The 16,832-nt window shown below is 41.9% G+C and overlaps 1 protein-coding gene across 4 annotated transcripts in view; it reads right to left on the reverse strand.

Moving 5' to 3' along the window:
• MET (MET proto-oncogene, receptor tyrosine kinase) overlaps positions 1-16,832 on the reverse strand; it is a 97,113-nt gene that overhangs the window by 8,305 nt on the left and 71,976 nt on the right. For all 4 annotated transcript variants that reach the window (XM_083399336.1, XM_083399333.1, XM_083399335.1 and 1 more), the window contains exons 12-17: positions 16,395-16,541; positions 11,966-12,125; positions 11,056-11,196; positions 4,547-4,777; positions 1,234-1,314; positions 244-425 (exon numbers count right to left, since the gene is read on the reverse strand). In XM_083399336.1, the coding sequence (XP_083255462.1) occupies positions 244-425; positions 1,234-1,314; positions 4,547-4,777; positions 11,056-11,196; positions 11,966-12,125; positions 16,395-16,541 (942 nt within the window). The remainder of the gene's footprint in view (positions 1-243; positions 426-1,233; positions 1,315-4,546; positions 4,778-11,055; positions 11,197-11,965; positions 12,126-16,394; positions 16,542-16,832) is intronic.

The raw sequence follows: 16,832 nt of genomic DNA on the forward strand, positions 1-16,832 counted from the left end.
AGTTTTGTGGCATATTTTAGGGAGGAAATTATTTATTGTTTGGAAAACATCACGGCTTTAAACCATTCTTTTGGATTATTATTCCATGGCAGAAAGATTTGCTAAAAACCCAGACTGTATTAACCACGATTAAAAGTGATGGTTGAACAAATCAATTAATGTGTTTAGGTTGAGCAGAGCTGCAGTCAAGTATAACAGCAAACTTTACAATATCCACTGAAGCACATCCTGGATTGTACTTACATGAGACTCATTCCTAATGAAGTTCCGAAGATCCCCATGTTTCATGTAAGGAAGCACAACCAAAGGAGACCCTTCGCTGGGCAAGCAAATTCCAAGCAGTGATAGGACATTGGGATGAGTGAAATCCTTCATTATGATTCCTTCTTTTAGGAACTGCGATACTTCGTCCAAATCTGTAATCCCTGAGAAATGCAGTAGCAAAACCATAGTACAGATCATTTCTGGCACATTTTAACACAACTGAAATTTACAGGAACAAGTGTCAAATATTACCCTTTACCTCATCCCCCCTCCCCGCGTTCAGAACGAAACAAACCTCTTTTAAATACACATTTATTAAATGATATCTGATTTCTCTCTATTAGGTCAATAGTCGCTCCTCTAAATATTGTCTAATCAGATAAGAAACATTACTAAGTGTTTGCAGAACTAGGCAGAACTCTATCTATAGCCAACTGAACTTGAATTGTCATCTGCATAGCTGAATGAATGTTTATCATGGCCAGAATATACTTTAACACATTCACAGCATACATTTGTAGTTCCAGAATTCTTTCCTTGTTTTTATTGCACCTCCCTTCCTTTTTCATAGACTAGAAATAATAAATAGATATGTCCCCAGTGCAGAGCCAGAAGAAGGCCATTTACTAGTGTGTGCCAATTTGCTCCCACAGTTTCCAACTGTCTCACTCATAAAAAATGAATACAAAGCAGCCCAGCAGTGTGTAAAATGATACCAGCATGTTTTCTTTCTTTCCTTTAATCTTCTATTTATCTGGGGGTGGGGGGGGTGGAGGATGTGAATTTTCCTCCACAAGGACATGGTGAGACAAATCAATTGTTAGGGGAACTTTATATGCAAGACACCGTCCGAAAATAGCCCATATATACAACTAATATTGCTAGGGTGTGAAAGTGCACTTTGATAAGGCAGCTGATTCTGTTGACTCTGAAATTCATTGTGGTTCGCTATGAAAAACTATGACTCACTATTCAAGGATTTCACAGCACAGTGGATTTTCCTGCCATCGGTATCCAACAAAGTTCCATGGTAGACACATCCAAAATGCCCTGCATTGAGAATAAGGTTAGCCTTCTGTTACTTTTTCTGCCAATTATTTTTATTGATTTTCCATAATTTTGAACAAACTGTCACCAAAGTAATACAAAATCAAAACAAATTCAAAAGCTGACTTCCCACCCACCCCCACCCCCGATGTCCCCTCTATTTTCCTCCCTTCTTTGCTGCTCCCAATAAAATAACTTTTCCGATTATCATTTCAGTATACACTCATCCCTTCTCCCTACACATCACCTGTTCAGTTACCAATTTCTGCTATGGCTTTTATACATTGTTATAACAAAATAGTCGACTAGGGCAAATCCTCTTTTATCTACCAGTCATAGTCATTCATCTATTCTGAAACATTTCCTTCTGTTACCTCTTGAGTAACACTTTGAAAAACAGATCTTGCTTCTTCCCAGACAACATACACGCATTCCTCCCTAACATGGCCTTGAACATTGCTGCCTGATGTCTGGCCCCAGTAATAAACAACAGCCTCACTGGTGCTGCATGCAGAGGGTGAAAATGAAACCCCTAGAATACACATTGCCTCCCTCTAACACTGCCAATCTCTCAGTGTCACCCACCCTTCACATTTCGCCAAGTTTAATTTTACATACTACCAGTTCATTAATAAATCATTTATAAATAAACATAATCCATCTCTCTTCTGCTCTGTGTGAAAGTCAAGATGGTACACATTGTGGTCCTTCTTGCCCCTTTCACTGTTCTCATTTCCAACTTTAACCTTCAAGGGGGGGGTGGACTGATGTAATTAACAATCAACAAAATCCATATCTCCTCTCCATCCTCCCGCCTAAACTAATAAATCTTTCTGCAGTCCATCCTGCCGATCCTCAATTCCATTACATCCGACTCCACAGTTTATTCTCTTCCTAGTGCTTAACAGACAGTCAATCCAGTTGTTACCAATCTTTTACTATTTACTATTTTTATATCACAATACGAAGTTCCAAGGGGTGGTCAAAATCCCTCAAAAGTCCCTCAAGATTGTTACTCTCCGTTTTCTTTCAGGCAAAGTCCTTAGTTATAAAATAAATCCATTGCAAAGAGGTGTCTTTAAAGTCCACTCTTCCTGAAAACTTTACCTTCTGTTACTTTTGGGGAGGGTAGATAACGCAGATACCGAGAAAGAAAGAAAAAGACTCAAAATATTGCCTCCCCTCCCCTCCTTCCACCGTTCAAGCAAAGTAGAAATTAGCATCTTTCATTCTTTCCAAACAAATGATTTTCTCCTGCAGCATAAATCAGGATCTTTTCAGGGGGGGGGTGTGCCTCTTCACTTGCTAATTATGTCCGAATTCAAAGGTATTCCACAGCTCACCACAGTAGCTTACTGGGGCTGTCTTTGGAGAGAGCCATTGTGCCCAGTGCCCTCACCTTTTCATCTGCAAGACAGGGATTTCCACCACCACTTGCAAAGAAAAGGCACTAGCTGATGACCACGGGTCGTGCCCTTTCGATACCCTTGAAAGGTAAGGGGAGGCATGCCCCTTATTCCCCATTAATCTCCATCTGGAACCCCTCCTGGGCGCCCGAGAGGACAACTTGCCAGGTTTGCTGCCAAACAGGAAGTCCAGACTTCTGTTATTTCTTACACCCATAGATAAAGGTTTGTACGAAGTCAGAATTAATTGACTCTTATTTTCCCATCACCTTTAAGGACAATGGCAATATATGATCAAGACTTTAATTGGCGGCAGATTCCAGGTAGAGAGAGAGAAAACTAATTTGCATAATGCATCATGAAACCACTGCCACAAGCTATATTGCTGTATATGGACTTTAAATGGGGATTCAACAAATTCATTAAAATAGATGTAGACATTGGGGGGGGGGGGAACAAGATGAAACTATTAGAGACTAGGTAATCAGATGCATCAGACACAGAAAAAATAGCTGATGGTCAGAGAGTGTTTTGTAAAATCAGCTACCCCCTTAAATCTAAAGTGTGGTCTAGATCAAACTGAAATTTAGGGATAGAAGGCTCAAAATCTGGTTGAATAGGAACATGATTGGAATTCTCCATGTTTCTAAAGCTAGCCATTTGCTTAACAAATGGGTAAGCCATGTAACAAGTAAAGTAATAATAATAATAATAATTTATTATTTGTACCCCGCCCATCTGGCTGGGTTTCCCCAGCCGCTCTGGGCGGCTTCCATAGAAACAAAAAATACAGTAAAATATCACAGATTAAAAACTTCCCTGAACAGGGCTGCCTTAAGATGTCTTCTAAATGTCAGGTAGTTATTTATCGCTTTGACATCTGGTGGGAGGGCGTTCCACAGGGCGGGCGCCACTACCGAGAAGGCCCTCTGCCTGGTTCCCTGTAGCTTTGCTTCTCGCAATGAGGGAACCGCCAGGAGGCCCTCGGAGCTGGATCTCAGTGTCCGGGCAGATAATCTTTTCTTTGTTATTGGCTTCAGCATTAAAGGCCGGGTAGATAAATTAATTCTCTACAGAAATGTGTTGCATGTTAAAGTTCTAAAGTAAATTTGCTAATTGAGTTGTCTTTCAGAGAACGGTCCAAAGGCACAGAATGCTGTTCAAGTGCTAAAGCTGAAGGGGTTCTGGGCTGAGCAGCAGCAACTGGAGAGATGGCTTGAGTTTCCAATGGAAGCCACTTAAAGAGATGTGTGGAGGAGGAGGAAGGTAGAAATATGATGAACACTTGATGATGTTCAACTATAACAAACACTACATATTCTCTAGATTCTTCGGCTAACCTCAAGTGTAAAAAATCATCATCATTTTTGTTAGAATTAAGCTGCAATCTTACATGTGCTTTTGGGTTGGAATCCTCACCATTCTGCACACATACACAAATGGAATTCCATTGCCTGCCTATTCACCACTGAGCCATAAGGTTCTGTTGCTAGCTTTCAAGGCCCTAAACAGCCTGCATGAGCTGGTGGTTGATATGCAGCTATCTGAGAGAGCACCTCTTTCTGTAAAATCCAGACCAGAGATTACTGGAGGCCTTACCATGCCTGCCAGATATTGGGACTTGAGAAGGGAAGGTCTTCTCTGAAATGACCCTCTTACTGTGGAACTACTTTCCCTTAGTGGTACAATTGGAATCTACTGTAATGGCATTCTGCCAGCTGGTTAAAACAACTATTCACAAGAGTAATTCCAAGAAGCAATTAGATGTTTTGATGCTTGATACACGACTGTGGAGATGTGTGGCTTGAGGTGACAGACTCAACACCTACCTCTTCCTATTACTTCACTGAAATGGACTATCAGGCTATCAGCACCAATAACCACATGCTCAACTTCTTTGACCAAGTCTGGATTTAAGGCGCTTATGTCAATGTGGACATTAGTCTGCAACAATGGACTGGCTAAATCAGAGTCTCCAGTAGACAGGATGGGAGATAGGTCCGTGTGAGGATAATGGGATGGTCTGCATGATCCATTCTGAGATAAAGTTGGAAACTGATCTATAAGAAAAATAGAAGTAGATATATCAGCAATGAGTTCTATCATAAAGGGCTGGATTTCATTTATTTGAATGTTTCCTCCCTGCTTTTCTCTGCTAGTAGATTGAAACACAGTTTACAAAATCACCAACGCACATCAAAACAATGATTCTAAAGTTATTAAAAAGCAGTATCCTATAATAATATCATGCTAAAAATAATTCAGTTAGAAAGATAGAAGATAAAAACATTACATCACGCCAAAACATCAGAAAATAACAAGATCTTAACGGCATTCCTATACCTTAAAAGGGAGGGGAATGAAATGTATTCTTTTAAGGGTGGAGTTTCACAGACCCTCCAACATGATGAGTCCCCAAACCAGATCATGCGTCTTCCCCTGCACTAGTCATGTGACCCGTGCAAGACTGCAGAGTCCAAGACATGCTTTTTCCAGATGAGAGCACAGCACCCAAAAATGGGAGTTTTGGGACAGTGCGCAATATTGTGGTCCTGAAAAAAGCACTTGGGGGCGGGCGTGAGATTGCTGTGTCCAAAATGGCCGCTGTGCTCTGACATGAAAAAAAGGGATTTGTAGGGTATGGTTCCAGAATCTAGGCCAGGGCTGTGGAATCTCCAGCTGTGGAATCTCTATTTAGGCACACTTGGTCTCTCCCATGTGGCTCATCAGGCCATTTCGGCCAAGCTCACTGGCACTGGAATTGCATCTTCAAAAGAGGTTGCTATAACTGCTTTTCAATGATCAGCCGTTACAGCAACCTACTTTGAATTTTGACTAGTGTCAATCATCCAATATCATATAATGATACAGCTGGCCAGATCCATTTCCCCACCACTGATCTAGGCAGCGCAATGTAATTTGATTCAGGCCTGAGCTCCAGAATCTGTTCTGAATTCTAAGCCTTAGGCCTTTAATGCCGAAGCCAATAACAAAGAAAAGATTATCTGGAGGCTTTTGGGTCAAAGGATGTGACTTGCAATAAAGCAATATCTCTCTCTGCCAAAATGGACCATTATATCATTTGTCTGGCTTTTTTAATTCAGAGGTTTTATATTTAATTCAGAGGTTTTATATAAAGCTATGCCATTTTGCCATGTCTCACCAATGTTGTCATAATGCAATCTAATTTTTTAGACTGAAGAAAGCAAAAGTCAAGGCCCCACTTGAATTTTGCAGAATTCTACTTTGACCCAAACTAGAAATTGCAGCCAGAGTTATCTGTACTTGTATTATCCGTGGGGGAGCATAGGATTGGGAAATGACACATTTGTGAAAAAGGAGGATATAGCAAAGTCCATAGGTTATTGTTAGATTATCATTTGCTGGGCAATTGAAAATCTGAGGAATACTTCCTAAGTGCCTGTGACTATATTTATCTAATGGTAAATATTCAACTAGGAAAATAGCTTGAGTGATTCATTTCCTGCAGTTTTACACTGCAACAAAATTAAGTATTGCAGATGTTAACCTTTGACCGTAACTTTTTAAATATATTAAAATAAAATATCTCACTTCAAAGCAGTGACTGATATGATTGATCTTTAATAATAATAATAATAATAATAATAATAATAAATTTTATTTATATCCCGCCCTCCCCAGCCGAAGCCGGGCTCAGGGCGGCTAACAACAATAAAACAGTACAAACAACACTCTAAAATCATTCATTATAAAATTAATTAATTCAAGCCACTGGCAACCATTGGGCCAGAGCTCTGCGAAGATTGCCGATGGAGGGAGTCAGGCTGTGCCCTGGCCAAAGGCCTGGTGGAACAGTTCTGTCTTGCAGGCCCTGCGGAAAGATGTCAAGTCCTGCAGGGCCCTGGTCTCTTGTGACAGAGTGTTCCACCAGATCGGAGCCACGGCCGAAAAAGCCCTGGCTCTAGTTGAGGCCAGCCTAACTTCTCTGTGGTCTGGGACCTTCAAGATGTTTTTATTTGAAGACCGTAAGTTTCTCTGTGGGGCATACCAGGAGAGGCGGTCCCGTAGGTTCTGATTTTTATATTGTTTTCTAGCTGAGGTCAGTCTGGCTTAAACCCACAAGTGAGCACAGTATAGCATACCAAAACAAATAAACAAACAAACACAAAAAACTGGTGGCAACTCCCTGTCAAGTCTGGTTTCTAAGGGAGACCCTGCAATTCATATCCTCCACAGAAAAGTAAGTTCTGGCGTTGGAGGGCATGCTACGCCACATCTACTAAGTATGGATGGGACATAGCAGGATGAACACACAGAAAACTGCAATTCTGCTTAAGAGCAGAAGAGCAATGATTTATTAGCACTAGGAGCCACCTGTCTGGAAGCAGCTATAATGTAATAATTGTTATGGTCATATTCAGATGAAATATCCATTATATTTATATTGCAGATGTCTAGAAACATGACTGCCAAATTTACAAGGCTCTTTTCAGCTAGAAATAGTCTAAAGTAATATGGTAAATAAAATTAGAAGCCTTTCAGTACCAATCTGATTCTAATATTGCTATCATATTTCTAATTTCACTCTTCAACTGTTATAAATATTTGTATTAGTTGTGACTGATGAATTTGGAGGTGGGGGAGTTAAGGAACAATGTTATAAATATGTTCCATTTAGGGACAATGTATGAAATTGTTTTTTCATTGGGAAAGATCACTAAGATGCAGAAGCATTTATTATTTTTTATAACTATGGTCCTGACGGTAAAGTCAAGATACACACAGAGAGAACATGTGCTGCGACATAGTTTTGCCACATAGTGGAGCATATAGAAGAACAAGTAATTGTTAGAAGAGTGCACAGAAATGGCACTCTTCCACCTTGCTAGCAATTCATGGGCTGTCAAATGATTACATCAGATAATGGGTAACTGGCATAAATGGAGGGTTTTGTATTTATGCTCTGAACTGACCTACATGCTCGGTGCTCCGCAAATGGAGCACAAATGTGATGTTTAGATACATTCTGAGCCGTGCCAAATATTCAGCCTGGAACCCGGGCCAATATTTAATCACATCGCCTCACCAGCAATGTTTCTTACAACACAGAAAGGCTAACTTAAGCTGATTACTATATCTGAAGCCAGGATTCTTGAGATCTAATTAAACTCAGACCGCTCGCCCGCAGACTAGATGCTATTTGATCTAGAGTTCTCCGCCTATTTTTTTAAAAAAATATGTTAACTGCTTTAATTGTGACTGGACTTCAGTTAAGATTTTAACCAATTATAGTACCTGAACAAGAGCGGTACCTTAAGGACATGAAAAGTAACAGCTTTGCCAATTAAGAAACCTGGATAAATAATTTTATTTAAACATTATAGCTAGTTTACTGTCATAATGCTCTCAGATAGATTCTCCTCACTTCAGCACAATCCAGCCAATTATTTTCTGATGGCCCAAACAAGGCAGTAAACATAAGGTAAAGGTAAAGGACCCCTGGACAGTTAAGTCCAGTCAAAGGTGACTATGGGGTTATGGAGCTCATCTTGCTTTCAGGCCGAGGGAGCTGGCGTTTGCCCACAGACAGCTTTCCGGGTCATGTGGCCAGCATAACCAGTACTTTTTTTTCCTAAAAAAATGTTTAGGGGTACTCTTATTTTGACTCAAGAAAATCACCATTTTATAATTCAAATCAGGAGAAAAAAATACAGTAAATGGACAAAAGTACAGATTCACAAAATGTTTAGGGGTATGCGTACCCCTGTGTCCCCCCAAAAGCATTGAGTATAACTAAACTGCTTGTGGCGCAATGGAACACCGTGACAGAAGCCAGAGTGCACGGAAACATCATTTACCTTCCCACTGCAGCGATACCTATTTATCTACTTGCACTGGTGTGCTTTTGAACCGCTAGGTTAGCATGAGCTGGGACAGAGCAACAGGAGCTCACCCTGTCACTGGGATTTGAACCGCCGACCTTCTGATCAGCAAGCCCATGAGGCTCAGGGTTTAGACAACAGCCCCTCCCGCGTCCCTGTAAACAATGCAGTAGCACAGGCTGACCCCTGCCGTGCACCAGACCCCACGTGCAATCAAAGCATCAGGTGTTCCAGCAAGGAGGTCCCTCAGTCAGGTACTGGCCAAATGAGGAAGGAGTTGAGGCAGGACAGCTGTGGGAATCTGTTGCTCTGCTAGTGATCCCAACCAGCCTATAGCTATAGCTATAGAATAGCTATAGCTGAGGCAAGTGAACTCTGAGTAGCTGTTTCAATGCAAACCAGGATGGATGCTCAATAAACAGGTTGTCTGGAAGTGCCTATAGTTTGCAGTTGCTTTAGTGATCTTTGATGTTACCCTTGTTTGTTTGTTTGTTTTTAATTTGTGTCTGCCTGCGTTGGATTTTATGGCTAGATTTTATGGATTTCTGAATCGGACTTACCGGTTTATGATTTTATTGATTCATATGATATGTTTTTATTTTGTCTGTTTTATTGTATGTTGCTAAATTAAACACAACAAACTTTACACATTACATAGTGCAACAGAACCCAGGGGCTTCAAGATGTGAATTGCAATATAAACCCATGTTTTTATATACACACTACTATGTGCATATTTATTGCTACACACAGGAATTATTTCTTTTGTTTATGTTTATGAAGCGGCCCTAAGGATATATAAACCTAGGAGCTCCCTTGTACTGCCTTCAGGACCAGTTCATGCCAGCAGCCTCATGAATTACCTTCTGGGAGTGGGCAGGGCTGCAGATACTTCATAGCACTGCCAACTGTATGAACCAGAAGGCTGACACGTAGCTGCTGCAATTTGTGTGATCACAGCAGCTTAAAAAGAAGGCCATCATGATTCCACAAACTGCCACCACTGCATATATACAACCCTTCTGCAAGCACCAGTTGAAGTGTCAGAAGCCTGCCAGCAGCCCCATGTACTCCTAAAGACCGCTGTGTGGGAGGGACAATGGCTGTATGAAGTTTGGAAGTGGCATAGCTGTCAAGTGTCCCTTATTTGAAGGGACAGTCCCTTATTCCAGTGCCATGTCCGACCGCTGTCCCTTATCGATAGATGTCCCTTAAATGTCCCTTAAATGATGTCCCTTAAATTTCAAAGGAAGCAGCTCCTCTCCCTCCCTCCATGCTGGCCAGGGAGGAGGGAGGCTCCAACTGTGTTGCTTGGCTGTGTTGCTCACCCAATAAGGAGTCTAAGAACGACTGGGGGGTGGAGCTTGCATGCCTTGTGTGTGGCTAGTTAATGCAAGCTGAGGGGGTTTTTGAATGCTGGACGCCATTTTGTTGCACGTGCTGCTGCAAACTTTGCAGTGCAAAGACAGGCCGGGGAGCCATCTTAAGTTGAGGCTGCATAGGCCTTGTGGTGCATGTGATTCAGATTCTATTCAGTTGAACCTCTGGTTACAAAGTTGGTTGGACAGTGTTCTTGAAGCTACCAGCATGAGTTTGACCAGACTGCAGGAGGACAGGAAGACTGGAGTGCCTGGAACAGGTGAGGCTGCAGGTCCCTTATTTTGGCTGCAGGTCCCTTATTTTCAAGGCTGCTGGCCCCTTATTTTCAAATCTGTAAGTTGATAGCTATGGGAAGTTGCCCCTTACAAACTTCCTTAGGAGTTGAAGGTTCTACTGGCCTACAAGAGTCAAAGGGCATGCACTGGATACACAATGAAATACACCAAAGAGAAAGGAAGGAAAAATTAGGCTAGGATAGGTCAGGAAAAGCTTAACTGAAGGAAGACATGAAGGATAGACCTGAAATGGAGAGGGAGGCAAGGCAGCCTAATGGATGAGAAGGCGAGACTCTTAACAAGATAGCTAAAAGCACAGAGACAGGAAAAAAGATGGAAGTTATACCAGGATGGCAGCAGAAGATCAGTTAAAGGAGAGCAGAGGAAATTGGAAGATATGTAAGGAAAGACAAGGAAGGAAAAACAGAGCAGGACCACATGCTACGTTCATTATAGGGATGCCTCTGATCATCTTCAAGGCAAATCTTTTCCATCCTTCCCTCCCACCACCACTGTAATGCTCAGAATGACTTACAGCAGAGACTGCTGCCATTTTACGTAAGGCACAGATTTTTTATTAAACAGCTGAATTAGACATATAGAGTTTTGATAATCGTGCAAGCAGCCACCAAAAACGAACTGGGAATGGGGTCAGTCCACGTGGTGATGGGAAACTGCTATGTAAGTGGATATTACAACTGGATTAAAGCAAAAGTTGAGAAGAAACGCAACCTATTGTAGCTGTCATTTGATGGGTTACGAAGTGGGCTGTTTAAAATATGGCATCTTTTCTATATTTACTAATCAGAAAAACAGTACCTTCCAGAAAAGTCGATCTGTAGTCTACGGATTCGCTTGAGACCATTTCTGCTGTAGGGCTTACACTCCTTGCACTCACAAGCCTGTCCAAATGAGGAGTGTGCACTCGTCCGTCATAGCGAACAATCTCTCCACCTAATTCTTAACATGTGGAAACACAAGAGAATGTCAGCACCAAGTTCTGAACAAACTTGCACTATCCTAGAGGTTTCAGTTATTTCACTACTAGATTGTGTGGAGCAGCTGATGTTCTGTAGAGATTCTCTATTCCTCCATATAGCAAAAGAGAAATATATTTTGACAGTTTGGTGCCAGACATATACAGACAACTGCCCATTCTGCATATTTTATCAGGGCACAACAGGATATTCTGTTTCCTACTGCTGTGCTGGAGAAGAGAATACTTTGCAGCAGGAGGGCATCCATACTGGTTAAAAAGTTTTGATGACAACTATGCATGCAGCCACATAAGCCATCATCAAGCACTCTGAACAAACCACGTGTCTCTATAACATCCCTTGGCTTAGAAGAGAGTTGTGGGCCATCTATGACTTCCAAGCTCATCAATATTTGATGTAAATGTTGAAGAAAGCCAGCTTTAAAAAATCTAATTAGTTATAACACACTTTTGCTACCCTTATGACTGGGTTCTCTTCTCAGAACACCTATGTAGTGCGTTGTCTTCCTTCCTATCCTTCTTCAAAACCCACCTGCAGAATGCCATTGCTTTAACCTCCCCAACTGTGGTAAAGACTTAGACTCCAAGTAGACACAACCAGATTCACTCACTTTCACCTCTTGCTACCCACCCTTGCTTCTTCCCTGCTTCGTGTCCCCCTGTAGCTTCCTTGGGGCAGGAAACTCTCTATCTGCTTACTGAAATAGCAAATATGAAGAACAACATCACCACCTTTGATTTGCTTTCTCTTTTTTCTCCACAAGAAGAGGCCAAACAGTAACAATAAGAGGATAACTGGTATGCACACGATTCCCGCAATGATTCCTGTGAAGCTCTTCTCTGGCACAATCAATACTTTCCCAATAACCATTGATGAAACTTCTTTCTGCCACTGAAAGATAAAGAAGGCAAAGAACCCATAGCTAGCTTTTAAAACTCCCATCAATAACAGAGCTCAATTTCATTTGGAGGACTGATAAGAGAACATCACTGTCAACATATCCATGCAAGTCACACATGCTAGTCCTATCTCTCATCATTTCCAGACTTTTTTTTTTTATTCTCAAGGCCAGAGATTGATTGATTTTATTAATTTATATAATGCCTATTGTCACATTACATGCTGTATTAGAAATAATAGAATAAAACTCCTAACTACAGCACCAGCCAGAAACTGAGAGAGAGATAAAAAAGACAGACTTGGCAACACAGTGGAGAAGCCCTGACCTGTGAGGAACTAACATCTGGCTCCTTGGGTAGCCCTTTTAGCTCAGGAGATTCAGCAACAGAGAAAATCTGAGCATTGGCAGATGCTTGTATCACCTTTGCATCTGCCACCTGAGCCGCAAGCTGTGAGGGACACGAACAGCATTCGAGTGAAGGATGCAAAAATGTTTACTTTAGCAGCCACTTCCAGCAAGAGATTCAGTTGCAGTGAGGCATTTGGAACACTGGAAAACTAGAGAGTAGCTTAGATACCTCTTTGACAAATTTTGTTACACTCAAAATGCAACCAGCTAGAGCTTCAGTCTGCCTTCCTCCAGAGGACTCCTCAAATCAGTTCATAATGGACTATGCTTGAGGTTAAGTGGGAGGGGGCATCTGGAGTGGTGGTGGGAATTTGGTCTATTATTGCTAGCAGGAATCCTAGTTGTTGTCAGGTACACTTTTTATAATACAGTGGTGCCTCAGGTTACATACGCTTCAGGTTACAGGCTCCACTAACCCAGAAATAGTACCTCGGGTTAAGAACTTTGCTTCAGGATGAGAACAGAAATCGTGCTCCGGCGGTGCGGAAGCAGCAGGAGGCCCCATTAGCTAAAGTGATGCTTCAGGTTAAGAACAGTTTCAGGTTAAGAACGGACCTCCAGAACGAATTAAGTACTTAACCAGAGGTACCACTGTACTGACCTCCCTATATGTTCTAATATTTTACTCTGGCTGTGTAAGTAAGCAGTTACCAAGGTTGCATCCCTTTGTTAAAGAATAGCTAATGCCATTTGTGCTTCATCATGAAATCTAGCATCTTTTCAGGAATGTCCTTTAAGTTTCTATCGCACTAATGATTCTGCCTTACCAGTTCTGTTGTTGTCTTTCAGTGAGAAGATTGCAACAAGCAGCACTAATCAACCAGGAAATCCAAAGTATTTAGTGTCATATGACAGTATCTCAGTGAGTTGGAATGCACTTGGCAATCCTTCTGTCTTTTTTGGAATCCAGTCCAATTTGGAATGATAGATTTGAAAGTCTGCCTTTTATGCTGGGTGCATAAGCAATTTGCAAATAAGCAGAAAAATAATAAAGTAAACAAACAAAAACTCCTGCCACCTTGCATGCATTATTCCACGCAGGTTGGCCCCATTAATTTCCCACATTGAGAAATGCAGCTGGATGTGCACTGTGAATGTGCCAACATCTAATGCTTTCAAATATGATAACTTAATAATTTACAGCATTTATGTAATAAAGGCATGGATTCTGAAATTTTCAAAAAATATTTGCTAGGTTTATATAGTAAAATATAAGACAACAAAAAACATAGCTAAATGCTGACTTTTGCAAAATGTGTTCTCCCTAGCAGAGAGCGCGTGTTGCGGTGGGGGATACAAGCCACCCCATTGTTGCTGGGCGGATTTGTGGAGGGACCCAGGCAGTGGATTGGTTAATCGGGTTGCTGGGGAGAACTGCTTGTTGCCAATTTTGAAGAAGGGGTCATAGGTTTTAAATATTGGTCGCCCAACTTTGAGCATTCTCTTGGCTGCTTGCACCGGATCACCCGCCCACCTTCCCTGTATTGGGGGGTTGTTCGCTTGACCTTGCTATGCCTGTCATGGGGTCGTCTGCTTTGAGGCAGGGGCCTGGTAGGAATTTGTCCATTTGGCTGATTGGCTGGTGCCATTTGGTTTTGCCTACTGCATAGCAAATCGTCACAACTTGTAAGGTTGGCGGTTAGGCATTGGTTCAAATTGGTTGGTGAAGGGGTAAGTGCCTACCCCTCCAATGGTGGTGCGGAAAGGGAATTCTGTTAAAGGAATCCAGGGGCTTGCCATTCTTTTCATCCTTGTCCCTGGTATTGGACTTGGGCCGTGCAAGCATGAGGGTGAGAAGTGAGGGACTGAGGCCCAGCTTCATTTTCTCCCCAAAATTTGTTTCCCTGCACTGGCTTTCGCTGGAATCCGGAAGTCAGTTCTGTCCCCTGGGCATGGACAGATAGTCGGAACCAATGCCTAAGCAACCACTCACTTGGATGTATTTAAATAAAGTTGTGGCCAAAATCGTGCCAAAAACCCAAACCAAAATTGATGTGTAATGTGTGTGTTATTGGGGGGTGGCTTGGGGACTTCGACACGCAAATGACACTTCAATTAAAAGTTGGCTTTCTTGAGCCAGAGCAATGACATCATGCCTGCATTCATGTTACCCTTTCTGTTCCTGAAAATATCTCACCAACTCCTCCTTGGTGCAGAAGAGGTGATAGTACCAGAAGACAAAGACATATGTTAACCCCTAGTTCCCAATGCGTAATCTCAGGGGCCAAATATGTGCAAGTCTATGGTTGGATGGTTGGATAGTGTGATGGTTGGATAGTGTCTTCGAAGCTACAAACATGAGTCTGACCAAACTGCGGGAGGCAGTGGAAGACAGAAGTGCCTGGCGTGCTCTGGTCCATGGGGTCACGAAGAGTCAGACACGACTAAACGACTAAACAAATGGTTGGATCACTTAACTTTTTAAAATTTAGAGCAGCTGTGTGTTGGCTCCAATCATAGCTGTCAACGTTTTCCTTTTTTTAAGGGAAATTCCCTTATTCCGAATAGGATTCCTCACAAGAAAAGGGAAAAGTTGACAGCTATGGCTCCAATGTTGATGAGAGTAGCAGAACTGGAAGGAGATGGGAGTTTATTCTTTATTCCCTCCATCATGGCTTTTTCCAGATATAAATAGTCAGAATGTGCTTTCTGATTTCTAACAACAAATCTATCCATGGGAGATTTGTGAAAATGGAGGACTGAACACAATTCAGAGGGAAACATCAGGATTCTGCAGGAGTGTTGCAACCCAGTGTTGCAACCCAGTGTGGTGTAGTGGTTAAGAGCGGTAGTCTCATAATCTGGGGAACAGGGTTCGCGTCTCTGCTCCTCCACATGCAGCTGCTGGGTGACCTTGGGCCAGTCACACTTCTCTGAAGTCTCTCAGCCCCACTCACCTCACAGAGTGTTTGTTGTGGGGGAGGAAGGGAAAGGAGAATGTTAGCCGCTTTGAGACTCCTGAAGGGGAGTGAAAGGCGGGATATCAAATCCAAACTCTTCTTCTTCTTCCCTCCAAACCTCAGTATATTCCTTAATCCAGGGGTAGTCAACCTTTTTATACCTACTGCCCACTAATGCAACTTTCTTGATGGTAAAATTTCCTTACTGCCCACCAGTGCTCGATGTAAGGAGGATTCAGCTTGTGCCGTAGAACCCCCTACCGCCCATCTAGAATCCTGAAATGCCCACTAATGGGCGGTAAGGACCAGGTTGACAACCCCTGCCTTAATCCCAAGGAACTGCCAGTTTAAGGCTAGAGTTAAGGTTGTCTCACGTTGGCTCAAACTGGCGAGCTGAACAAGCTCAACTTGGAAATCAAAACATTGAAAAGTCAGCCTGCGATACTGCCCACGTTTGAACAGATTCAGCAATCCAAATATCAAAAATTATTAAAATATAAACCCCATGTTTTAGACTATCAAGATATTTTGTTCTTTAAAAAAAACTGGGCCATGAAAGCAGACAATTCCCACATTCAGCTGGAGATGATAATGCAACAGGGTAGTGTAATGGGAGATCTTTCCTGCCTTCATAAAGATAGGTCTTCACAGTGAACCAGACCATGGGAACACCCGATCGCTCAACAAGAATGACAACAAAAAGGTAGGGGAGAGGAGAGTCGTGGAAGGCCCCGATTCATACCAAAGGCAGTGTGGTTAAAGGAAAGCTTTGGCTGCTCTTCCACCAAGTAATTGCAAGTGCTGCTTCCAATGAAATGTTTAAACAGCTCAGATGAAGCATGATGTGTAAACACAAGGAACAAATTAGAACTTCAAATGTGCAAATATTATTAGTAGAGAAGTGACATTTCAAACTATACCACGTATGCAATGCTAGGGTAGGTATCTTACCACAATGTTTAGTTCATGGTTGGATTTTAGCAGCTCTTTAGGAACAGTACAGGAAACAGACTGAAACTTCAAAGTAATATTCTCACAGTTCTTGCTTCCAACTTTTAGCACTTCACCTTTAACAGCTTCTGAGTCAATGTTATTACCCTGGGGAAAAAACAGATAAAAAGAATTGGAAACAGAATTACAAAAGAAAAAGAAGATAATAGGGAAGCTTTACCAAGCCAGGCTCATTTCCCCTTGCTAAACATTTTCATTAAGGAGATATAATAAAACAAATGACAGTGAGTGGTCATTGAAATGCATTGATTCCTTCCTGAGACTTAGAAACACACTGAGTTTCTGAATGGCAATTAGAATGCATTAAATCAAGTATCATTGCTTGCTGACAGTCTGGTTTTAGGGACTGTCTTCAAAATTCCAAAGACCATCTACAAA

Source organism: Podarcis tiliguerta (genome assembly GCF_965153285.1).
Source record: "Podarcis tiliguerta genome assembly, chromosome: 10".
Classification (NCBI taxonomy): Eukaryota; Metazoa; Chordata; class Lepidosauria; order Squamata; family Lacertidae; genus Podarcis; species Podarcis tiliguerta.